The sequence below is a fragment of the Balaenoptera acutorostrata genome, chromosome 13 (assembly GCF_949987535.1).
Source record: "Balaenoptera acutorostrata chromosome 13, mBalAcu1.1, whole genome shotgun sequence".
In the NCBI taxonomy this organism is placed as follows: domain Eukaryota; kingdom Metazoa; phylum Chordata; class Mammalia; order Artiodactyla; family Balaenopteridae; genus Balaenoptera; species Balaenoptera acutorostrata.
The window spans coordinates 41,685,796-41,711,736 of record NC_080076.1 but is presented as its reverse complement, the minus strand read 5'-3'; the positions used below and the strand labels follow the sequence as shown (position 1 = coordinate 41,711,736).

At 49.5% G+C, this 25,941-nt stretch overlaps 1 protein-coding gene across 5 annotated transcripts in view; it reads left to right on the top strand.

The window, feature by feature from the left end:
- Nucleotides 1-1,232: 1,232 nt before the first annotated feature.
- The window catches only part of FHOD3 (formin homology 2 domain containing 3), a 495,595-nt gene continuing 470,886 nt past the window's right edge, over nt 1,233-25,941 (top strand). For 3 of the 5 annotated variants that reach the window (XM_057527269.1, XM_057527268.1, XM_057527270.1), the window contains exon 1: nt 1,234-1,526. In XM_057527269.1, the coding sequence (XP_057383252.1) occupies nt 1,362-1,526 (165 nt within the window). In that variant the 5' untranslated portion in view covers nt 1,234-1,361. Of the gene's footprint in view, nt 1,527-25,941 lie in introns of all 5 variants that reach the window. The other 2 variants (XM_057527272.1, XM_057527271.1) reach the window with 1 other exon arrangement.

Below are 25,941 nucleotides of genomic sequence, written 5' to 3'. Positions count from 1 at the left end.
TGTCATGGATAATTGTTATTTTAAGAACAGTGCTAAGCCTCACGAGTGACGAGTGACGAGTAAAGGGGAGGTTCCATAGAGAGAGAAGGTTAAAGGTGCGGGCGAAGAGGCTAAGTATGGGACGAGTGTTTCTTGCCTTGAAGCCAGAAGAAAAGGAGAGATACATGTTTTAGAGCCGCCTTGCGTGAAGACGCGGATGTGAGAGCGATTGGGTATATTCCATAAGGCCTACTTAAGATACAGGGAGAACCGCGACCTTGGCCACAGCCTGGTAATGGAGAAAACCGGGAGTTCTTATTGGAAACGAAGGGGGTCACCCTCGAGCAGCGAGGAGTCTCGAGGCTCAGGCAGGCCAAGGCGGGCAGGCTGCAAACCTTCCCTGCAAGTCCCTCGGTTGCCAGCGGGTCCCTAGCTCTCTGCCGGCTCCGTGCAATTCGGTGACCTCGCCGGAAGCGCCCCCCGCGGCCCCACTAGCTCCGTTTAGGGCTTTCGGAGACCTAACTGGCTAAGAGGCCGCGGTCATGCAGAGGGTCAACCAGGGCGTCAGGCCTGGCGCTGGGGTGTCGGAGCGGAGCCTCGCAGTTCTCCAGGCCTCCCGCCTGGCGCCCCCGGGCTTGTCTCTTAAGAACAGCTAGCAGGGTTCGCCGGTTCACCCTCCTCCTTTGTAGCTTCCTTCTCCCCAAGGGAAACCTCCCCCGGAACCTCGCCAGGGCTCCAGGTGCCTGCCACCACCCCGCTTGCTTGCCGGGGGCCGGCTTCCTCGCCTCCTGGTGCCCAGCTGGGGTTTTCCGAGTCCAGGCAGCGGGAGCCCGGCCGCCGCCGCCTTCATCTGGAAAGAGTTAAGCCCTCTCCCAGATGGATAAGAAGCCAGGGGACGGCTATGCCCCCGCCCCGCCCCCATACCCCGGTTCCCCGAGCCCCGAGCGGTGCAGCTGGGCCGGGGCTCCCTCGGTCTCGGGGCGCACGTGCAGCCGGCGGCCCAGGCGGTGTCCGCGCTGCTGGGGTCTGCCCGCCGGTGGTCGGGGGGTTCTCCGCCCCGCCGCCGCCGCCAGCGGACTTGGCGCAGGGCAGCGGATACTGCACGAGCCGTTCTCCCTTTCCTGTTCCACGCGGCGGGTCGCGTGGGTAGCGGCGGCAGCCGGGCGGGCACAAGGGGGACGCCGGAGGGGAGGAGCCGGAGAGCTAGAGGAAGGAGGGGGCCCGCCGGCCCCGCCCCCGCCCCGCCCCCCGCGGCCGGAGCCTGTGAGCCCGCGAGCCAGCGAGCTGCGGCCGCGGCCTCCACTGCTCGCGGTGACCCCGGCGTCCCGGTCCGCGGCCCCGCAGATCCCGGGGCCCGCGCCCCCCCGGGGCAGGGATGCATCATGGCCACGCTGGCTTGCCGGGTGCAGTTCTTGGACGATACAGACCCTTTCAACAGCACCAACTTCCCCGAGCCCAGCCGGCCGCCGCTGTTCACGTTCCGCGAGGACCTCGCGCTCGGTACCCAGCTGGCCGGGGTCCACCGGCTGCTGCGGGCGCCACACAAGGTACGGCCCGGCGCGGGCGGGCTGGGCCCCCGGGACGCAGCCCCTGCTCCGGGGCGCGCCGGGGTAGGGGCGCCGCGGGCAAGCTGGGCTGGGCGCAGCCGGGAGACAAGCGCCCAAGGGCAGACCTCCCCGCTCCCCGTTAGGCAGAGGGGTCTGGGCGCCCGCCGGCTGGCTCGGGATCTCCTAGGCCAGCGAGGAGGACAGTCCCGCGTTCCGGCCCGGAGCGGGGGAGGGGGTGGGGGCGGACGGGGCCGAACAGGTGCGGCGCCGGCCGGAGGCGGGATGGAGAAGGTTCCCCGCGCCGCGCCGTTCGCTCGGCCGGGTGGGCGGGGTGGGGCTCGGAAGCCGGCAGTCGGTCCCCGCACCCGGGCGGGCGCCGAGCGGCGCGCGGAAAGAACCCGGGCCCCGGGGGGCTCTGGTCCTTCGCAGGGGAGACCCGAGCGACGCGCGGGACAAAACCTCTCAGGCCTCTGGGGCCGCTGCGGGCGGCCTCGCGACCCTCGCGACAAAGCACGCTTCCCGGGGACACCTCTCCTTCCTCCCCTGCGGGGCACCACGGAGGGCGCCGCCCGCGCGCTACGATAGTGCTCGGAGCAGCCCCTTTTCCTTAGAAGAAGCAGGTGGCCTGGGGGACCTTGGAGGAGCAGTGGCTGTGGGAGGAGGGGCGGGGGCGCGGAGGGGCGGCGCGCGCACAGAGCCCCAAATGAGTGTCCCCTGGGAAGAATGGCTTCTCAGTCCACCCCATAGTTTTTTTTTTTAACCCTTTTCAGGGCAGGCATCTTGCAAAGTGTGTGCTGCAAAGAGCTGGGCATTGAAAGCCAAGCATTTAGTTACCCAGGAGAGCCCTTCCTCCCACTTAGTGACTGCACCTTGAAGAATTACTTCCCCGGTACATTTTTTTTTGGCTTAGGGTTCATATCAGAGCTTGTAGATGATTTATTCTTTGAGGATCAACACTGAGAAATATTTGGAAGAGATAACCCTTGATACCAAAAAGAACAAAATCGATTTAAAAATTTTTTTTTAGACTTCTGTATGATGTTCACCTGCCTTGGAAGTAGAGGGAGGTTGGTATGGATACTGGTGAACATTGGCAGTGGTGTCTGTTATATCATTGCTCCTCCCCCCGCCCCAAACGCCACTTCTTAATGAGTAACCTGTCTTCAGGAATGAGGAATGGGGCAGTTCTATCTCCTTTTCTCTGTGCTGGTGCAGGATGGATACAGTCACTGCTCCTGGGAACCTCTCTGGCCATAAAAGGTTGGATTGGGAGAATGATGTTTTTATTGTGGATTCAGCTTATCAGAATCACTTTTGTCAGTTATTTGGTTCTTCTCAACCAGTGGATTCAGTTAAGAGTTTTCGAAGGGCTTCTTCAGCATCATGGTTATTTCATTCATTATGGTCTCTGATTACAGTGATCTTTTGTTGAAACTACAGAAGACTCATAATTGTGGCCCTGTGACCTTGAAGTGCTTTCCTTGGATTTCAAGCCCTATGTACACCGGCTGACCTTTCAAACTGGAAGCTGAAGTACATTTTTATGTTTCCATGGAATAGCCCCCTAGCCTTGATCCAGTGTTCCTGGTCTCATAGGAGATCCTGATGCTCCAGCACTATAGCACCCCCTCCACTCCCCCCGACCCCCTAGAAGCCACAGTACAGCAGTTGCACTGGCTCACAGGACTTTCTGAGATGGCCCTTGTAGAATAAATGGAACCCGAATACGTCCCACAGAGACCCTTGACTCCTTGTCCTGGAGGGGTCCAGCCAGCCTCAGTCTGAGTCTTGCCTGCAGACCCCTGCAGTATAGTCAGATGTTTGGCATTGTTTTTCACATCTAGAGCCGACCGAGTGGCTGGTTCTATTAGCCAGGGTTCTTTAAAGCAGAATTCAGGGCATTTATGTGCCTAGGTGCACATTTATATTGTAAAATGCTAGTTAATTTCCAGCAGGGAATCTGCTGGATTGGATGATGCATCTGTGATAGAAAGAGCTGATGAGTTTTGAGCACTTGGTATGTAGGTTTGTACTCTATTAGGGATATCAATGCAGGATCTCATTTAATATTACACTCGTCTGTGAAGTGCAGACTTTTACTATACCTATTTTACAGATGAGGAAACTGAGGCAGAGAGCAATTAAATAACCTAGTTTCTCTGTTAGGAGTGGGGAGCTGAGATTCAAACCCTGTCTGTGCGGCTTGAGACTCCACTGCTGTTCTGCTCCCTGGACCAGCTGTTTGGCTGTGGGCAGAAGCCGCGTCTCCTCGGGCTTCCATTCCGTTAACTTGGGGAGTTTCCCGAATCAGCTTCCTAGGCCAGGTACTTTTTGGCCTGGAGCAGGTGAATGTTACAAGCATGAGTAAGAGCCTTGAGACAGAATTCCAGCCTGGTAGAGTTCACAGTCAGAGGTGGGAACAAATAGTTACGAACCCTGCTGTGAATTAGCTAACAGTGAGGGAATGGGCAAGCCCCTGCCATGGATAAGGTTTCCACGTCCCATGGAGCCCAGCCTGGCAAGAGGAGGAGTTCCTGGGGCAGGGGGCGTTCTGGGTGGTGAGAGGGGAGAAGCGTGACTGTGAAACATGCAGACATCCTCAGCATCCTCAGCCATCCTGCCTGGGGGTGTAGACTTTTGCTTGAAGTGGATGGCACGCCCAGCAAAGCGTGCGGGGCCTAAGTGAGCGGCTGGATGAATTTTCACTAAGTGAACACACCTGTGTAACAAGCCCCCTCAAAGGCCCCTGCAGAGGGTCTTAATTTGTAAAGCTCCCCTAGGGATTCTCCTGTGCTGGGAACCTTTGAACTGGTTAACCTCTTAAGTCCTTTCCAGCCCAAACTTGAGTCTATGCATCTTTTCCTAACCTAATGAAATATGTATACATTTATCTCGTGTTTGCTGACTCCATTTGAAGTTAGTTGTTAATTTAAACCATTGTCTTGGACGAAAACAACATGTTGTGCTTATAATGCTTTATCTTTTTTTTCCCAAGCTGCTAGACTGAAAAATAAAAACCCACCCCAGCTTTTTATAGTAGTTCTAAGAGGATAATTAAATAAATGATTAGTCTGATAACAAAAAGGTCAGAACAGGTACCGTATTCTCACTGAGGGAGATGTTTATTTTGGTGGTTATATGTTTTATCTGGACTATGTGAGGCCTTTTGTTTTCAAATGCATAAACAGGTGTTTATTTCTGGTTCAGTGTCTTAAGAAGAAAAATAATTGTAATTACAGGACTTATAATTTAGAAAAAACTGTGCAGTAGAATTAATAGAATCCTAGACCTTTCAAAGCTTAGATGTCTTTGGATTGTTTGACACTAAAAGTGAAGGCTCCAAGGATTCTTGTTTCTTTTTGATAGGCAAAACTGGAATTGTAGAATGTTACAAAAAAGTGGTAACTAGCTTGCGTGTCAAAACAGCAATTATGACCTAGTAATTTAATTCAGGGAATGTTTCCGTGGCTGCTGCGGACCAGAGAGTAGAGTAATAACAGCTCCCAGGTCCTGGCCACGTGCCCGAGTCAAGCATGCATCATCTTGCCAAGCCCGCGGCCACCCCGTGGGTCAGCACTGGTACTGTTGCATCTCACAGCAGAAGAGCCCAAAGCATAAAAAAAAGTCAGTGGGCCATGTGAGTGGGACGTTCCAGAGTTGGCATTTGGCACCAGGTCTGAGCCCTTAATGACTCTACTACTTTCGTGTCTTGAGTTTCTTCCTTCCAGGCAGCCTGCCCACGTTTCAGAGTTCCATGCTGTCATTGGATTAGCCTTGACCGTGCCCTGTTCATTCCTTTCTCACTACCTTTGTCTTTGTGGTTCCCTTGCTGCCTCAGCTATCCCACCTGTAAAATAGCCAGTTGCTGTGAGGATTAGAACCTTGGTCCTCTGAGTGTGGGCTGGGCATCACCTGGGCTCTTAGAAATGCACTCTCAGGCCTCCCCAGACCTGCTGAAGCAGAATGTGCATTTCCCCGAGATGCCTTGGTGATTCCTGTACACACTGCAGTCTGAGCAGCATGGATTAGAGGTCATTTAGGTCAGACTCAGTCCGGGGCTAGGAGGGTCCTCTCTCTCTCCCCTGTTCACAGATAACTTCCTTGAGGGTAAAGACCTGGGCTGTCCAGTTCTCCAGGGTTCTCCTGGAAGCTGAGCAGTGCTAAGATGGAGTGTGCACTAAGTTGATTGATGGGCGTTAGTTTTAGAACACAAATCCACTGGTATTATTGCTCTAATGAATTTCCACCTTAATCCTCTTAAGGGACACATCTGTTTGCTACATTACATTAAGATTTTTTAAAGATGAGATCATTAGTAAAGTTGGTAAGTGTGTTGTGTCACATAGCATCTTAGGACAAAACTGTTTAAGAATGTTGTATGAACAGCTAAGAGTGTCTCCGTGCAAGCTGCGTTGAATCCGACTCTACCGTAATTAGCTCAGTTGGTTGGAGCCGTGCTATTGAGATCAGGATCATGGGATTGAACCCTTTATGGGTCAGTTGGCTTTGCTTCATGCATGGCCACAGACCGCATCGGTAACACAGCTAGACATCCAGCAGGTGCTGTCCTGGCTCCCTGCAAGGGTTTGGGTTGGGGTGGCCTGGTAGAAATCTTTGGGGGCAAAGGACTAACATATAATGAGCTTGTGCTGGGCACTGTACTGTGGGCCTCGGCGTATAACTTCATTGACCCTCACAAGAGTTCTAGCAGACAGACAGTGGTATCCCCAGTTAACAGATGAGGAAACTGAGGCACACAGAGGTTAGGCAGGTTATCTAAGGTCACACTGCTTTTAAGTGGAGGAGCTGGGATTTAAGGTCAAGTCTTTTTTTACTCCAGGGCTTGTAGCCAACTGTGTCCCATTATTAGAAAACCAGCAGAGCACATGCTTTCTGTGCAGGGGGAGGGGTGGGGGGAGGGGGCTGACTGCATTGCCTTTGCACGCTGCTGCCTGTCACAGTTTGTGACTTACATGGTTGTGCTCTGGTTGTCCTTCCAGTGTAGAAGCTCTGGGAGTCTATGCCTCTTGTCCTCAGAGTCCAACCTGCTTCCCTCTGGAAAACAACAGGACTGCCTTTGCCCTCCTCTGGACTCTGAAATGTTAGTTTTTAGTGGTGGCAGATTTAAAACTGATTAACATGCTGAGGCCAACTCAGGAGCACCCCTCCCCCAGCCTCCTTTCCCCTCCATGGTTTATTTCTCTCTGAAGATGAAACTTCTGAACCTTGGAAACCTTTCTGTCCTCAGACAGAAAACAGTCACCATTCCTGCAGCCTCCACACTGTGTCACCTGCAGGTGATGCCCCTGTTGCCTGTGGCCAGCTCAGGAATGTCCCCGATTTAAACCTGGCTTTCTACTCCATGTAGCTGGTTCCGCGTCTGTGGGGCATTTTCAGTCTTGGGTTTGTCAGCATCTGGTCCTTTCCAGAGACAATCGGACTGCTTTTTGTTTTGTTTTGTTGTTTTAGCTATTTTACTGGGATGTGTTCCTGTGCCTTGTTCTGAACTAAGTAAGAAAGAATGGGGGAAATTAAGTTATAGTGAATGTTAAGCCTCACCACAGGGATGTAATCAGCAAAATTCAGATTGTGGGAAATTATAGTTTTACCAACAAATACACTGTAAAGGAAAAAAAGATGGAGATGGAAGGAAACCTTAGATTAAAAGAGATTTAAGAGATATATCAACCAATTGCAATGTGTGGCTCTAACTGGACACTGATTCAAACAAATACATTGTAGGGAATTCCCTGGTGGTCCAGTGGTTAGGACTCCGTGCTTTCGCTGCCGAGGGGATGGGTTCAATCCCTGGTCGGGGATCCCTGTAAGCTGTGCGGCCAAAAAAAAATTTGTAAATAAATATGTGAGACCATTGGGGAAACCTGAATAGTGACTTTTTGTTGTTGTTGTTTGTTTGTTTGTTTTTTTATACTGCAGGTTCTTATTAGTCATCAATTTTATACACAACAGTGTATACATGTCAATCCCAATCGCCCAATTCAGCACACCACCATCCCCCCCCCCACTGCGGTTTTCCCCCCTTGGTGTCCATACGTTTGTTCTCTACATCTGTGTCTGAACTTCTGCCCTGCAAACCGGTTCATCTGTACCATTTTTCTAGGTTCCACATACATGCGTTAATATATGATATTTGTTTTTCTCTTTCTGACTTACTTCACTCTGTATGACAGCCTCCAGGTCCATCCACGTCTCAACAAATGACTCAATTTCGTTCCTTTTTATGGCTGAGTAATATTCCATTGTATATATGTACCACAACTTCTTTATCCATTTGTCTGTCGATGGGCATTTAGGTTGCTTCCATGACCTGGCTATTGTAAATAGTGCTGCAGTGAACATTGGGGTGCATGTGTCTTTTTGAATTATGGTTTTCTCTGGGTATATGCCCAATAGTGGGATTGCTGGATCATATGGTAATTCAATTTTTAGTTTTTTAAGGAACCTCCATACTGTTCTCCATAGTGGCTGTATCAATTTACATTCCCACCAACAGTGCAAGAGGGTTCCCTTTTCTCCACACCCTCTCCAGCATTTGTTGTTTGTAGATTTTCTGATGATGGCCATTCTAACTGGTGTGAGGTGATACCTCATTGTAGTTTTGATTTGCATTTCTCTAATAATTAGTGATGTTGAGCAGCTTTTCATGTGCTTCTTGGCCATCTGTATGTCTTCTTTGGAGAAATGTCTATTTAGGTCTTCTGCCCATTTTTGGATTGGGTTGTTTGTTTCTTTAATATTGAGCTGCATGAGCTGTTTATATATTTTGGAGATTAATTTTTGATATTAAAATTGTTGAAGTTAAATTAATAAAAAAATAAAAAATTAAAACAAAATTAATAAAGATATTTAACATTAAAATTATTAAAGTGTGATAATACTACTGTGTTACGTTTAAGGAAAAGTCTGTATCTTTCAGAGATACATACTGAAATATTTACAGATGAAGTTATATAATGTCTAGAATTTGCTTCAAAATAATCTTGGTTGAGGGGCAAGTAAGTAGGTGGGTGAGTGTGTAGAGGGAACAAGATAGAATTTGAGTTAAAGCTGGATTATAGGTCTGTGGGGGAGTCATTATACTATTTTCTGTACTTTTGCATATGTTGAACTTTTTTTTTTTAATAAAAGTGCTAAAAAAATTAGGTTATGAGTTCTGATGTTCCCTTTGGGATCAACGTCCTTTCATTAAGTGTCACCGTGTGTCCTTAGTGTGTTTGCTGTGGCTGAGATGGCCAATCTGTAAATTTTTTGTAGTGCCTCCACTGTTACCTTCCTTCCCACCCTGATAGTCGTGTTTTCCTTATGATCTTTGAAAAACAAACATAGGGCATCAGTCTTTTAGTGTTCAGAGTATCTTTCTCGGCTCAGTCAATTCCAATGATGAACTCAGTCATCAGTTACATAAACTGTTAGTTTAGTAAAGAAGTGTTAGGGTAGAGATATTATACATAGAGCACATGCATCTAAATTTTTATCACTAAACTGAGAAGTTGCTAAGGCTATAATTAACGATATCAATATAAAAGTACTCAGTTTCCCAGTGGCTCTTGGAGGCTGTGACATGCTTGCTTGGCCACACCAGGGTCTTGCCCCATTCCTAGTGAGCCAGCTCAACCTCCATCTTCAGTATGCCTCAAGAGAGTATCTCAGAATGCAGTGAATGCAGTGATGCTGTAATGCATATGAAAATGTAAGTTGATTGTATACCTTGGCACTGAGCATCACGGACAACTATTGATTTCTATGGACAGATTAACCCATTTGTGCATTAGCTTTTGGGGAGGGGGAAGATTTTAGCTCATTCAAAAAATTAAGTTACCACACATCAGCAAAATTATCTGTACACCCAGAAGTTTGTCTATTTTTAGACCCACCTAGTGACAAACAGAATCTGCACTGTATCTGTATACAACTTGGAAACATACCTTCTCTTCTCCACTTAGATTTGGAACCTAGAAATTAAAAAGTTGGACTCCAAGGGAAAATGTTTAGAACTTAATGTTAGAAAAAAAGAAATCTCAAAATTGTTGAAGACTTTGAGAAGAGGGAAAATGTTAAAGAACTTGCAATTCAATACAGACTAATACTCCTAGGTTTGGCAAGAATGACACAGAAAAATTAGTTTGTGGGTCACCTCATCAAATATTTTTAGCATTCTTGGAAAGAGGAAAACCCAGAAGAAGACGTTTTTGTTATTGATTAGGCTACTTGGACTCTTCATACACTGGTATTACAGCAAGGAATGAAATGCCAGGGTCTTAACCAGAGTGCACAGGACAAGCCAAAGATTACTGTGAAGTTCTCAGAATAGAAGGTAACTAACTGATGCATCTTCTGACTGGTTCGTCAGATCCCAAGAGTGGCTTGGGGTTCATAGCAAATGCAGATGGGCAAACACTCCTGAGTGGCCAGATGCTGACATGTTTAGAGCAGGCTGGAGACAGAGCAGTGGGTCCTCAGAGAGGACATGAGAAGGAGGTCCTTCTGGCTCAACCAGGGTCACACACAGCGCTGCAGCCATTCACCGGGTTGCCTAAAACTGGCCACAGTTTTGACTAAAGAAGTTTATACCAATGACACTTTATACCACTTTAGGGGGAGTTTTGTTTTATCTGTGATTTGAAGTCACCTTCTCCGACCCTCCCCTGGTTATAATTGATTAATCCAGAGTTGATGGTAACATCCTTCACAACTCATTAAAGCATGAATGAGCGGTGATACTGGGGTTGAGACAGCTGGTTTAAGCAGTGCTTCCCCCCGCCCCCATATCTGTAGTTTTGTTAAATGAAAACAAAATTTACTATTAATTGTGCTACAGCCTGGGAACCTAGCTTTTAACCCTTATGACCGTTGTGAGGGCACTTCCGTCTGGTCCTCTGATTTCATCATGGAGGCTGCAGGCAGCTGGGGGGTGCAGGTGCTGGACCCCCGGGGAAGCAGCCGACTGAAGACTGGGTATTGAGTCACTCGGAGCACAGTCTCCACTGCCTCCCCGACTTCCGTTGCATCCACAGCCTCGAGGGGGTGTTTCTGGCCTCCCTGCTCCCCTATCTAGCAGTGTGTTCTTGGGCTAACCCCCCTCTCACTGTCTCACTGTAGTTTACAGCAAGTCTTGATGGGGCGGGGTGGAGGTTCCCTCCTTGCCTTGGAACATGGCCATTAATAGGAAAAAAGTAAAAGGTTAGAGATAGGGTGCATTCAGTGGGTTTTAATGTGAGGGAACAGCCTAGGGATCAGGCCTGTGTGATTGGCTAAAGAGGAAAGAGAGAGCATGTCACTCCTCTGCTCTAAAACCTCCCTCAGGCCCCCTGCCATTCAGGGTTACTCTGAAGCCCTTGAGTGGCTGGCCTGGTGCTCCATGAGGGTTGGGTGCTTTGTTTGTTTTATGGTCTGTTTGGTTTACTGGTGTAGCCCTAGAGCCTGGAACGGTGCTTGGTACATCATGAGTATACAGTAAATAGGTGTTGAATGAGTGAATTATCATACACTTTAGAGTTGGAGGGAAAAAAGAGCGGTCTCCTTATCCCAGCTGTCTCCATGCAGAAGTCCCTTCTTAAAAGCCTCTGGTCAAACACATTCTAGCTGCTTCTTCATGTATGATAGAGAGCAGTTGGTCCCCTCCTTTCAAGTGTGGCGTTTCTCCATTTTTGAACTTTATTTGCTAGACTTTATTCTTTATTTGTCCCTGATTTTCACCTGGAAAGGTGAATCCTCATATCCCCACAGATGGGGATGGAAGTGGGTCTGGACCATCAACTGGCTGACTGAGCCCAAGAGGATGGAAATAGGATGGATAAGCCAGAAGAGCCATGACCTCAGGGTTTGCTAAGTAGAGTGACCTGTGACCTGGGACCTGCAGATAGTGCCTGGAGGGAGTTGCAGGAAGTTTGTGTACTTTTCCCTGGGGTGGCAGAAGTAAAAAGCTGCTTTCTTTTCATGTTGAAGCTGAGTCATATGGATTGTTTTTATTACTCAAATCAGTGTATGTATCTTGATATGTTTATGTCTGGTACCCTAAGGCATCTTCACACTTGCAGTTCCATTTAACTGTGAACTTAAACTGTTCGTGTGGAATCAGGGAGACATTGCTGGGGAGAGATCACGGCTAAGAAAGCTAGGTTCAATGAGAGAAAGGCCAGGAAGCAAGGAGTCTACCCTTATAAAACAAACAAAGCATCTGTTCCCATCACAGAATGAGCATGTGTATAAAATTTGAGACTACAGAACACACTGAAGAAATAGAAATCATTTTCTTATTACCCAGAGGGAACCACTCTTAACACTTTTGCGTCTTACCAGAATTAAAATATATAATGTTTTTAAACATTTATGGTGTTTGAAATGTTTGATAAAAATATAAATATCTGAATACTTTCCCGAGTCATTAAATATTCTTGGAGTGTATCATCTTTAACGACAGCGTGGTAATCCAGTCTGTGCATGTACCATGGCCCAGATGTAAGCATTGCTCCCATGCTCTGTGAGGGAAAGGGCTCTGTCTTCTTCAATGTTTATTTCTCCTGTGCTTGGCCCTTTTTTTTTTTTTAACATCTTTATTGGAGTATAATTGCTTTACAATGGTGTGTTCGTTTCTGCTTTCTAACTAAGTGAATCAGCTATACATATACATATATCTCCATATCTCTTCCCTCTTGCGTCTCCCTCCCTCCCACCCTTCCTGTCTGTGGTTGGTCCTTAATAAATCTTCATTAAATGAATGTATGAATGAATGAACCATTGGATGTTTAGGCAGTTGCCAATTAAAAAAATGCAGATAATGCTGTTTTATATATATACTTGCAGAAAAAATAATCTTTATGCTTTGATTGCTTCCTTAAGATGAATTCCTAGATGTTTAGTTGCTGAGTAGAAGGGTAAAGAATTCATCTTAGATGGGAGCAGTTTCCCCCATTTTAAGCATTGGCGGTGGTTGGGAAGATGGTCCCTAAGTCCGTATAGGGCTGTTGAAGACCTGGGCCAGGATGGGAAGCCCAGCTCCAGTCCGACCTCCTTCTTGCAGGTGCAGCTGGTGTCACAGCAGAGAGTGACATTTGAATTCTGGGAAGATAACCTGGTGGTACTCAGAGAAGATTGTTAAAACCTTGAATAAATTATGTATCCCATTGCCTCTCCCTATTTTGAGGGACAAAATCATGACCATACTTTAATAGTCCATGCTAAAGGTAGATCGATTACATTTCCTGAATGCAAGTATTCAATATTCAATGTTCAGTATAACAATATTATATTAGTAAGACAAAAATACATCTCATTAGTTGTTAATTCTTTGAGAAAACAGAGGCACTTATATCCTGTGGGTAGTGTAGTCAATGACTCTGCCTCTTTCTAGAGACTTGGCAATATACACAAGTCATAAAAATGATTGTTTTTGACCCAGTGACCCTACTTACAGGAATTATTTGAAGAGATATATAAAAATGATGAAAGTACTATATGTATAAAGATATTTGAGGATTGTTTTAATAATGAAAAGCTAAAAAATGTCCAACAACAAGGGAGATGTTAAGTCATTATGTTTTATTATGGATAGAATATTGGGTAGCTATTAAAATAACTCATACCTTAGTCAGCTCAGGCTGCCGTAACAAAATACCATAGACTGGGGGGGCTTCAACGACAGACGTTTATTTCTCACAGTTCTGGAGGCTGGGATGTCCAAGGGTAAGCTGCTGGCAGATTTGGTTCTTGGTGAAGCCCTTCTTTCTGGCTTGCAGATGGCCACCTCCTTGCTGTGACCTCACATGGCAGAGAGGAAGCTCTGGTGTCTCTTATTTTTCTTATAAGGGCACTAATCCCGTCATGGAGGTCCTACCCTCATGACCTCATTTAAACCTAGTTACCGCTGAAAGGCCCCACCTCCTAATACCATCATATTGAGGGGTAGGGCCTCAACGTATGAATTTCGGGGAGACACATTCAATTCATAACACCCTACATGAGTCATAAAATTGTACATGTGGACATGTAGGTAAGAAATGTTAAAGATGGGACCAGTAACTTCCTTCTCCCAGACCTGCTCACCACGCCCCTTCTGCATCTCATTCATTGGAAACACCATGAGAACGGCTTGTCAGCCTTGGTTCCTGTGCACCCATTCAGTCCCCACTCTTCCGTTGCCGAGTCATCCGGGCTCTCATTTGGACTCCCGGCTCCGGATAAAAGTGATCCATCCCCCAACCTACTTTCCCTACCTCCTCCTCCTTTACTCTGGTGCTTCCCCATTATTGACAGGGTAAAATCACAACTCGTCATGAGGACACCCAGGGCTGTCTGGGACCTGGCCTCTTGTCTGCCACTCCCACGTTGCCCCGACTGTCCTTCCCCCCACCCCGCCCCTCCCGAGCCCTGGCCGTGCTAAGATGCTTGCAGTTTCGCTAAGAGGCTGCCCTGGATGGTAGTTTCAGGTCTTACCTCTCCCTGGACTGCCCCTCCATCCTCCAGCCTGGGGTGAGACCATGTCTGAGGCTCAGCTCTGCTGGCCTTTGCCAGCCCTCCCCCGTGGTCTGTGCAGGCTGTGCTCCTAGCCCCCTCCCACTTGTGACACTCTGGTTCTTATTTCATCCCATGTCACCATCTTCCCGCCAGCTGCAAACCCTCAGTAGCAGGAAGTGCATTTCAACTCACTGTTGAGTTGAGAGTTCCTAGAACAGTGCCTGATACACAATAAACCCTAATAAATGGTTTTTGACTATCTGAAAGAAGGTTAAGTGAAAAAAGTGAAGTATATATTTATATACATGATGATCGCAACACTACCAAAGGTAAAATCGATAGCTAGTGGGAAGCAGCCGCATAGCACAGGGAGATCAGCTCTGTGCTTTGTGACCACCTAGAGGGGTGGGATAGGGAGGGTGGGAGGGAGATGCAAGAGGGAGGAGATATGGGGATATATGTATATGTATAGCTGATTCACTTTGTTATAAAGCAGAAACTAACACAGCATTGTAAAGCTATTATACTCCAATAAAGATGTTAAAAAAAAAAAAGAATAGATATCCTCAAACCTTTGTCAGATCCCTAATCCATAAACATGATTTGCATGTTATAATTTCCCTCACAAACTGCAGGTGAGTGAGGCATAACCAGCTCTTCAGAGTCTCATATCCTTGTATTCTGGCCTCTTCCGCACTAGGCCCAGGCTAGGTCCTCGGACAGGAATCCTCAGGTTGGCAGAAGGAGGCCCGCCGTCCGTCAGGGTCATTTTCTGTTGCGTTTGGAGGGGCGGGCACGAGCCTGGGGCCCTCCTGGGTGGGGGCCATGAAGTCTGCTCCGTGGGGCCAGGCTTGAGGGCTGCAGTGCAAGATGGGGAAGCGCTGCCTTCTCCCACTTTCCTGGTCGTTCCTGAGCCTTCCGCAGGCCTCCTTCACTGTTCCTGCCCAGGCTGAGCGTGGCAGTTACGTGGTGAAGAGAGTTGTGAGCTTGTGCGGGGGGCAGAGGTGGCCACAGCAGCTGTGAGCGGTGGGAAGTTCTGAGCAGGGGGTGGATCTGGGAGACTGGCGTGGTGCCCGCAGAGTCCAACCGCCCTTCTCTCCACTGGGGAGATTCAGCGCTTTGCCAACCTTGGAGGCTCTGGGGAGATTTTATTTCAGGTGATGGCACTTACCTAAGAGGGATCTGTTACCCCTTTGCTGTATCAGGTCCCAGCTGCAGGCCACAGGAGTGCTCGGGCTGGCTCCTGATCACAGCTTCCATAAATCACCAGCCCTCTGGCTTCTGCAGGACTTGGTAGGTCCCGAGTGGCTAGCATCTGAAAGACCAGTGCCCGGAGGTAGAAGAGGCTGTCCAGTCTTCCTGGGGTCCTCCATTCAAGTTCAACAGTACCATGTGTCTGTCTGGGGGCAGGGAAAAGAGAGCTGTTGGGCATCCTGTCCAGAACAATAGTCAAGGATATGAGCGGTTTTTTGTTCCCAGAACTGGGTGCATTTTTGTGGACGGTGATTCATCACCGAATACGCCAGGAACAGAACCCCGGCGTGTCTGTGCAGTTCACGAGGCACTGGGACATAGGTTCGCCTGGCGGATCCTCACACAACCCTGCAGGAGAGGGAGATGGGGCATTTAGGCCCTGTCTGCAAGTTCAGAAAACAAAAATTGTGTTGCTTTCAGGACTGAGGCACAAAGGTGGCAGGGCTAAAACTCAGGTACACATCTTCTGACCTCAGGCCCAACAGTCTCCCACAAGGACTCCCTGCCTCAGTCTGTCAGAGGTAAGTGTGAGGAACATATGTTGGCGCCCAGGGAAGTTTGTATTGCTAGATGAGCACAGTCGGGGAAATTTCACCTGAGTTCATACACATCACATGTAACCACCTGGTGATTATGTTTTACAAGGGAGCAGGCTTGGCTAAATGGGAAGCTTTATTTCTGTCAATGCCACTGATCCCAGGACATGATAATTAACTCTTTTATTGTCATGACTGGTTGGGGAAATAAGTCAGAAACATAACAGAAAGTGGAGTAACCTCTGAAGGCAGCATATGACTCACGTCTAAGTGTGATGTAAGCAGCCTGGGCTATAGAAATGTCAGAAGTGGAAGAAATCCACGTGGACTGCACAGTCCAGAAAGCCTCCTGGAGAGAGCGGGTGGGGTGTGAGTGGGTGAAAGGAAGGGGGAAGGGTGTTGCATGCAGGTGGGAAGCAGATGGGATGGGCGTTGGGATCAGGTACGGACGGCTCTGGGCGAGTGAGAGCGGCTGGCCGGAAGGTGGTGACCTACGGCTGTGGGCCACGGGGCTGGGCTGGTACAAACAGTGAGCACAAAACTGTTTCAGAAGTTACTTCCATTCCATGTAGTGGAAACAAAGGAGAAGGAAGGGAAGAGGAGATAAATAACAAATTTGGGAAGAAAATGATTACAGAGAAAAATCGAGGGAAGGAGAACCAGGGGAAAGAAGAGAGGAGAGGGATGGATAGTCAGTAACTGCAAAGCCACCTGTGACCAATGCGTGGGAGGAAGAAGAGCATCAGAAACAAGCCGCACGGGAGGGGCCTGGCCTGGGCCCGGGGGAGCAGGCTGTCCCGAAGCCCAGGGCCCTGGTTGCTGCTGATTCCTGGTGGGCTGAGGTGTTAGCCAATGAGGGTTTAAGATGTGACCCTTTCTCCCTCCTTCCTCTCTTTCATGGGGTGTCTGCTCAGTGTCAGACTCTGTTAGGGCCAACACAGGAACCCAAATGAGTGAAACCGAGGGTGGGTGAAACGGGGTGGAGCCCCAGCCCCGGCCCAGCCCGCGCGCTCCGCACGCCCTCTCCTCAACGCTTTGAACACAGCATCTCCCTTATGGGGCTGTCGGGGACGAAACCAAACAAGGATCCTACTCTTGCATGTTGGCACCACTTGGCTTTCGCGGCCTCCAGTCCCGCTGCCCGGTGGGCACCGGCAGGCCGTGCTCCTGTTTCCCTGGACTCCCTCTCCCTGCCTTCCCCGCCACTGCAGAGGCAAAGCAGAACCTTCAGACGCAGCTCCTGCCCCCACCTGCCTGTCTCTCTGCCCCCATGTGCCCGCCCTCCTTCCTAACAGGGGAGCTGTGTCCCCTCTCCTGGCCCGGCCTGGCCCCTTTCCGCTGGACCGTCAACCATGGCTTCCCTCTGGGATCCCTCGTTTAGCCTTCAGATAGGCTAATGCCTCCTTTATCCAGACATCCCCTCCTCCCTGCATCTATCTTTCTTCTACGTTCACCCCTCTGCGCACCCCGAGTCTTAGACCTTGTCTGAGCCCTACTCTCTGCCTCACTTTCCCTCCTGCTGCATCCGGCACCCTCCCTGCCAGCACTGCGACACTGCTCTTGCTGAGGCACTTGTCATTCACGGTGTGGACACTTTCCAGTCTTTATCTTTTTTTTTTTTTTTTTAATTTATTTTTTAATTTATTTATTTTTTTTGGCCGTGTTGGGTCTTCATTTCTGTGCGAGGGCTTTCTCCAGTTGCGGCAAGCGGGGGCCACTCTTCATCGCGGTGCGCGGGTCTCTCACTATCGTGGCGTCTCTTGTTGCGGAGCACAGGCTCCAGATTCGCAGGCTCAGCAGTTGTGGCTCATGGGCCCAGCCGCTCCACGGCATGTGGGATCCTCCCAGACCAGGGCTCGAACCCGCGTCCCCTGCATTAGCAGGCAGACTCTCAACCACTGCGCCACCAGGGAAGCCCTCCAGTCTTTATCTTATTGAATCTCTTAGCAACACTTGCCGTTTCTGGTCATCTCCTCCGAGGAATGCTCGCTGTTCTAAGTCTAATGGTGAGAGATCCACCTTCCCTCTGTTCCAGGACCAGGCCTTCTCCGCGCAGTCGAGCTCCTTTCCAGGGCTTTCTGACGACCCCCTGGTTGGCATCAGGGGCCCAGCGCTCTCTCTGGTCCTGAGGCCAACTATCCAGCTGCCCCCTGGACAGCTCCTCTTGGGGGTCCCGCAGATGCTGAAGGTGCACTGTGTCTAGATGGAAGGCATCGTGTTATCTTCCCGCAGACCCGTCCTGCCTCAGGGTGCAACGTCACCATCCAGCCAGCTGCCCAAACCAAGAATCACCCCCTGGCTTTGACCCCATCTCTCAGCCCTCACAGTCTGGTGATTCTGGCACTTCTCTCCCCATTCCATAGATAGTCCTTAGCATATAGAAAGTGCTTGGTAAATGATGAAATGAATGAAAAATAGACACGATAATATATGAGAAAGTGTCTGTCGCATGGCAGTTGCTCAAAAAATGTGCCTATATTAGTTATCCATGGCTGTGAACAAGTCACTCTAAAGCATAGTTGCTTAAAACATTTTTATTATCACTCACAGTTTCCTTGGGCCAGGAATTTGGGAGCAGCTCTGAGCAGTTCTGGCTCAGAGTCTCTCTTGAGTTTGCAGCCAGATGATGGACTCAGAGGCTCTTCAGTCACAAGTCTGGTGTCTGGGCTGGGAAGTTGCAAGTAACTGGGAGCTCCTCGGGCGTCTCTCTTTATGTCTCTGTGGTCTCTACATCAGGACTCTCTAGCAAGGTGGCTTCCGGGTAGCTAGGCTTCTTATGTGGCTGCTCAGGGCTCCAAAGAGTGAGGCCCAGGGCCGGGGGATGTCATATCACTTTTTTAAACCATCTCTCTCCTTGTATTGTACTCCTTAGAAGGGAGTCGCCAAGCCTGGCCCACATTCAAGGGCAGGGGAATTAGACACCATTGTTTCCTGGGAAAAGTGTCAAAGAATTTGTGAACTTTTAAAAAAGAAATCTAGGGACTTCCCTGGTGGTCCAGTGGTTAAGACTCTGTGCTTCCACTGCAGCAGGTTTGGGTTTGATCCCTGGTCAGGGAACTAAGGTCCCACATGCCACGTGATGCAGCCAAAAAAAAAAAGTTAATAAAAAATAAATCTATATACAGTAAAATTCACTTTTTTTTTTTTGGTGTTCAATCCTTTGAGTTTTAACATATGTTTAGGCTTTTAAAAAATTGAAGTACAATTGACTTATAATATTATAATAGTTTCAGGAGTACAATATTGTGATTCGATATTTTTGTAGATAATGTACCATTACATGCCTAGATTCTTGTAACTACCACAGGATACAGAACAATTCCAGCAACCTGAAGAATTCTCTAGGGCTTCCCCTTTGTAGTTAGTCATCCCCTCACCCCAATCCCTGGCAACCACGAATCTGTTCTCTCTCCCTATGGCTTTGCTTTTTCCCAGAATGCCGTCCATATAAATAGAATCATTTAGTTTGTAACCTTTAGAGACTTGCTTCTTTCACTCTGCGTAATGCCCCTGAGATCCATCTAAGGGTGCATCCATGGTTCATTCCTTTTTAATGCGGAGTGGTATTCCATTGTATGGATGTACCATTTTGTTTATTCATTCACTTGTTGAAGGGCATTTGTGTTGTTTCCAGTTTTCAGTGCTTACAAATAAAGCGGCTATAGACATTTGATCCGGAGGCTGATCTCTTTGCTACTATGCCATACCACCTTTCCTGCTCTACACATTTGTGTAGAGATTTTATGGAACATAAGTTTTCATTTTGCTAGAATAAATTCCTAGAAGTGGGAAGGCTTTTTGGCAGAGGATTACCTGCCCCTCTCCTTAGCAGGACTGTCAGGAGGTTTTTACTTATTAGGCAAATTACCCTTTGTCACAAGAATTTGTTATTTGAGTCTTTGGACTTCAGAGTGTAATTACTTTTGAAAACACTGCCCACAGAAAGGACCATTCATTTAAAAGTCATTGCTTGTAGTTATTTGACTGTTCTTTATTCTGGAGCCTTCGAGGCTCTGTTGTGGAGGAATCCCGGTGTCCCCCCTCAGCCTCATCGCCCTGATGTCACCCAGCACTTGCTCCATACTCTCATCTGGCAGCTTTACAAAGGGACGATGACCCCATGGAGCACAAATCACCAGAAATTCTACCAGTTGGCAAAATACCATAAATAAACGAAGAGCAGCCTTGGAGAATGTTAGCATATGAAAACTGCACTTGGATGGTGGAGCATAGAGATGAAGTAAGCAGAAATCGGGGGGCGTAGAGGGCTAAGGATGTGGTTCTCTTCCTCTGCCAAGTCAGAGACCAGATCTGAAGTGAGGGAGGCGGCAGGAACAATGGGAGGGGTGACATATTTAAGTTCTGAGGCTATAATATAAAAGGTCCAGTTCCTGAATAACTTTGACCTTTTTACCAAGGGAAAGCTCCATGTCCAGAAGGTTGCCAAGGCCTCAAGGTGGCCCTCAGTGGAGGATCCCATCCTTCATCTGGGCTTCCTACTCATCCCATTTGTGCTTGGCTGGATGAAACTCCCTGCCTAGGGGCCTGCCTGAAATACACACACATAGAGTCCCCCTTTCAGCTCCCTTTCCATTCTGCAGGGTTACCTGGGAATACCTACCTTCCTGAGGGTATTAGAGTACATAAATTAGGTCAAGGACCTAAAGAGGGGAGTTCTGTGCAATTCTCCAAGTACCTTTAGAAACTGAAGATGTGACCATGTGCATCCTTTGGGAAAAGGAAGTTCAATATGAAATCGTGCCTGACCTGCGTGGGAGTCCTTCACTCACCCTGCGCAGATGTGAGTTCTTGTCCTTTGTCAGGTTCTCTGTGGTGCACTTGGAAATCAAAGAAGAATAAAGCATGGGCCATGTTGCCAAGAACTCGTAGGCCATGAGGGTGACCAGCTGGCCTGATATCCTAACCATAGGTATCACTTTATTCCTATGGAAAATGCGTTCAGAGCTCCAGACAGCCAAGCCATAGTGGACTTGTGAATGCCACCCTGGTGTAAGTTGGGGACCGTGCTTATGCAGGCAATTGTGATTGGCCTTTATTTAGGTGAGTTTCATTTGCCCTTTGGTTGTGCCAGGATGTTTGGGACAGTGCCTCTTAGCTGTGTCCCTGAGAAGTCAGCCCCCCTCTCTCTCCCCCTCCCTCCCGGGCTGTTCCTGGTCTCTGCCCACTTCCTTGGATACTCAAGAGCTCTGTATTCCAGATTCCGCCTCTCATGACCCAAGTCTTTCCCCTCTAACGCATCTTCCTAACCCCGAGCCTCTTGGTTCCCTCAGTCACCCAGCGTGCAGAAACTTTCACCAGGTTCCCTTACAGGTGAAAGTGGGGGGCTTCTTCGGAGGGGCTGTAGGGCTTAAGGTGGACCCGGGGGCCTCCGGCGCATCCCGAGATTCTGAACTTGGCTTGTAACAGTAGAGTTTGTGAACAGCCCTTCGGTTAGAGGCCCGGCCTCGTGGCAGCAGTGCGGAGGTGGGGCACTGAGATGAAAACCCAAAACCTGCGGGTGCCCACACGTGCGCCTCATTAGTTCCTGCCCTGCGCCTGCCGGTGGGGAGGCCCCCCTGCTCTGCGCTCTCCCTGCGAACACCAGCAGTGCTCAGCCAGGCAAAGTCCCTGTCGCTTCTGTCATCACCCGTGATTTTTGGAAGCATGATTTTGGTGTCCTGATTTGGTGTGTGTGTGTCCCCTGTCTTCCCCTTGGTGAGCTGCCCCCAGCGGCTGTGACCTGCCAGGCCAGGAAGTGGTAGCTCCCTGCCTGCCGTGGCTGTACATGCCGGATGCTGGTGAGACAGGAGTGAGATGAGAGCTAATCCCCTGGGCCGAGGAGCGGGAAGGGAGGGAAGGTTCTTTGTGTCTAGGGCTCTGGGGTCTGTAAGCTTCTTTTCTCCCCTAACCCTTTCTTGGAGAGCCGTTGCTTTCATTTCACCAAAGCTCCTCGGCCTGCCCGGTCCCTGAAGCGGAACATGCCAGCTCCATTAAATCAATGTACCCAATTCTGCAAAGTCTAAACAGTTTAAATTTCATTATTCTGGGCAGTGTTTTTCTGGTGACTAGAGTTCGCCAAAGCAGGGGGAATCGGCGCAGGTCGAGGAGAGGTTTTGCCCACCACACACCCGGGACCCTGCTCTGCTTCTATCTTCTCGAGCGGGTGGGAGAGGATTGGGCTCTGCCACATTTAATTTGTTCTCGGGCAAAAATGGGATTGCTCTAATTCTACTGCCAGGGTCACTGGGGCTAAACATCCATCAGATGCGGGAGAGGCTCAGCTCTTTGACCTTATGGCGCTGTCTGTGCATATTCCATAGTGTATCTTGGTCACATGGATCGGTCATTGTTGATGGAAGGGCCTTAGGTGTCATTAGTGTCTTAATAATTTCCAATCACTTTCCAATCAGTGGATTGAGGGCTGAACCCTGACGGCAAACTGCACTGCCCGCCTGCGCCCCGCCTGCTGCAGCACCAGCCTTTTTAGGGCGTGGGCCTCACGCACGGTTTTAGGCGAGGCTACTGCTTATCCTGCTGGGATCAGTGCTAACTGGCAGCGTGTTGAGGAGCCTTGTGATGCCCTCACAGCACGGTGCTCGTGAACCCTGGCCATCACCGTGTTTACTCACTTATCCCTTCACTCACCACGTTTTTCTTGAACAAAAAATGTGCCAGGCTCCGTTTTAAACACTGGAGAAACAACAGTGGACAAAACAGGCATGAATCCTAATCTTCTTGGAGTTTGTATTCTAGTGGGAGAGATGCAGGGGGAGATAATAAAAAAAGCAAAGTAGCAACTTAACCAGGTGTTAGAAGTTGATCGGTGCAGGTCTGTAAAATAAGAAACGTGGGCCTCACCCCAGCGTTCCTCCCTGCCAGCCCTTCTCTAGGTTTCCTTACGTGTTTTCTGCATTGCTTCACAAAGAGATCCAGCAGGATTTCTTACCCGCAGGTATTCTTCCTATAAACACAGAAGCGTTTCCAAAAGTGTCGTTGTTCCATTGGGTGACACTGGGTGTGTGGCTCTCCAGGTGTCCAGCGGGGAGTGGTGAGACTCTGTCATCCCTGCAGGATGAGGCTAGGACCCGCCCCTGCTACCGTGGGTTTCGCCGAGCCCCGTGCTCCCACGTGTGGACTGCGGGAAGGCCTTCCGGTGAACAGGAATGGGCGCTCCCCTCCCTGGGGGTGTGTGGGGTGGCTGGAGAGGCCTGAGAGGATGGAGGGACCAGGTCTTCTCAGCTCAGCCTCCACAGCTGCTGGATGATGGGGCTGAGGAGTCATTTGTCTTTTCTCTCCTGGCTCAGGGCTTTCTGAGAATGGAACTGCTGCTGATCTTCATCAATACGTATTGCACTTCTGGAATATATAGAACCGTTGCTTTCCCCTCAGTTTAAATCAAACAGTTATGGCCAGTCCCTGGGCCAGGCATAAGGAGTGAGACGGTGAGGAGTAGCCAGCACATCTTTGGGGGACAGCTGGGAGCCCAGGAAGGGAGTGAGTTTGCGTGGTTGGTAACCAGGACCCAGTGTGTGTGTGTCTCCTCCACTTCTTTCTTGCTGAGGAACCAGGTGCTAGGCCGTTGAGGTCGGGGGGAGGGGCAGGGCCTTCCAAGAGGGTGGCAGAAATTGGGGCAGAGGGTGCCAGGGCCCTGAGGTCAGGTATGAAAAGAGATGGTGGAGCTGGGTGGCTCTGCCCTTGAAAGTGAAAGAGCAGTGGGTGACCGGAAACTGCCCACCTTCCAGTACAGTCCCAGGGTGTACTGGGCCAGGGGAATGGTCAAGGGGACACACTGCTTCCTCTTGAGAGGGTGACGGGAGGGGGGGCATCCTTGGGGAATCTCCAGGAGGGCAGATATTGTGTCTGTTCTCTTCACTGCTGAATCCCAGGTTGGCCCCCTTGCAGCTGGGTGGGGGATGGATGCAGGGCCAAGACGGGAGCAAAGGCACCAGAGGGAGCTGGGGCGGCCCTGGAGCCTGCGGAGCTGCAAGGAAGGGCAAGCTTCACGGGGCAGTTGGAAGGTTTGGTGTTGGGCACGTAGAGTTGGAACTGCGGGGTCCAGCCGGCCACCCCCTTTTGTTACAGCTCATCACCAACACCTGGAGGCCTGGGTGCTGCCTCCAGTGACCTGGCAGGGTCCCCGCTGTCCAGTCTTGTCCCTTTCCATTTTCCATCTCATGTTTTATGCTTCAGTAGCCCGACTGCCTTAGTTCCTCACCTTCCTCGCTGCTTCATGCTTGCCTGCCCTTGCTCTGCGTTCCCTCGGCCTCCCGCCCCCTCCCCCTTCTCCTGGCTGGGTCATCCTCATCTTCTTAAATAGACGGCTCTGGCACAAACTCCCTCATTCATTCCACGAACACTTATTGCTGCCTGTTAAGTGTCAGGTGTGGCTGCTGGGTGCTGCCACCTGCCACCACCCCCTGCCCTCGAGGCCACGTGGGTGCCCCTTGTGAGTGCGCCTTTGGCCTTCTGTTTAGTCCAGCGTTATGGTTTAGAGCACAGGCCTTGTATCCCACAGATATGCTTCCCATCTCTCTGAGCTTCAATTTGTGCATCTACAAAATGGGAATAATAATAACTTCCTTAGAGGGTGGTTGCAAGCCTTAAATGGAATTGCACCTGGAAAGCATTTAGCACAGCGCTTGGCCCACTCAGAGAAAGGGAGGTGTCCTGAGGCTGCTTGTCTTTCTTGTATCATCACAGGGTTGGGATTCCCTGACTGGGTCCCTTCCCCTGTGGGAGTCAGACTGATGTAGTCCGGGGTGGCCTCAAGAAGGAGGTAGGATTTAGCCAAGTCTGGAGAGCAGAGGTGGCTTTAGGTGCATGGGAAAGGGAGGAGTGGGTTAGAGGCTTGGAGAGCGGGGAGTGTGAGATGAGTAGAGGCCAGTTTATGAAGGGCCTGGGATGCCAGGCCCAAGTTTTGGCCTTTGTAACCAGGATTTGGTCCATCCATAGTGAGTCCTCATGACCAGCAGATCTGGGGTCAAGTTCCAAGGCTTTCAAGCAAATTGAAAAATGAAGCCAATGTATTGTGAGTGTTGAGTGTCAGATATGGACTAAATATCCACGGAGGTATTAGATAGTTCATATCTGCCAATTACTTATAATCTAGAAAAACAGTTAAACTGGCAATTAGGATCTTGTGTGATATTGTGATGATTGAGGGGTGAACGTATTTGGGGAGAAGTAGTTTTAGCACCCTCAGAATACTCCACCGAGAGGACCTGGGGCTGGGGTGGAGGGCAGAAGTGGTCCATCCAGGTGCCTCAGTGCTGGGAACCTGGATGCAGGTCCTCTGTTACAGGGATCAAAAGCTTCACTTTGCCTGGTCACAATGAAACTCTGGAGGGTGCTAGAAGGGGCGGGTAGAGGCATTGTGATATGCCTGGGCTGTGACCCCCAAGCCAGCAAGGGCTGCATTTTATGACTAATAAAACATGCTAGTTGATGTCTCTCTTTATCTGCAATCTTGCCTCACAGACAATCCCATCCAGTGCAGTTTTTTAAAGTGTCTTCTTTGTCATAGTGTTATGTGGAAGAATTTGCTGGTGCGCCCCATTGCAGGACTTTGTGTTCTAAATTTTCCTTACCATCTGCTTTGCCTGCTCCTGCCAACTCCCCATCTTTTGTGGCCTGGGTGAATGGTGCCCAGAGAGAACTGTGTTGAGCTGAGTTGAGAGAAGAAAGATGGTTTGGTTAGAACAGTTTTGCTTTGGATCCTGTGGCCAGAAGCCAAAGTAATTTGATGTTCTTAATTTGATATTCATGGCTCACCACAACCTGAATTCAGCCTGTCTTTGTCCTACTATTCCCTGACACATTGATCACAAGCTGTTTCTTGCCCCTTTGCAGGCTGCCTCTTTCAATAACTATATTACTGCATAAGCGGAGGTCCCTGGCAGGAGAGAGGGAAGATCGTTTTGGGACTTTGTGTCCTAGTGTGTTTTCCAGACTGTATACATTAGTGAAGGTAGGTTTGGGGATGCAGGAAATAACTTGGTTTCAGGCAGCTGCACCTCCCTCCTGAGTTGTTCTCTGACTGAGCCACACTCTACCCCCCCATACCAGTGATCAGCTACCCCAAAACCTTCCTATCTTTCAGGGTCCGGCTCTAACAGATGCTGTGGCCTCCATGGAGTCTGCTCTGCTGAGTC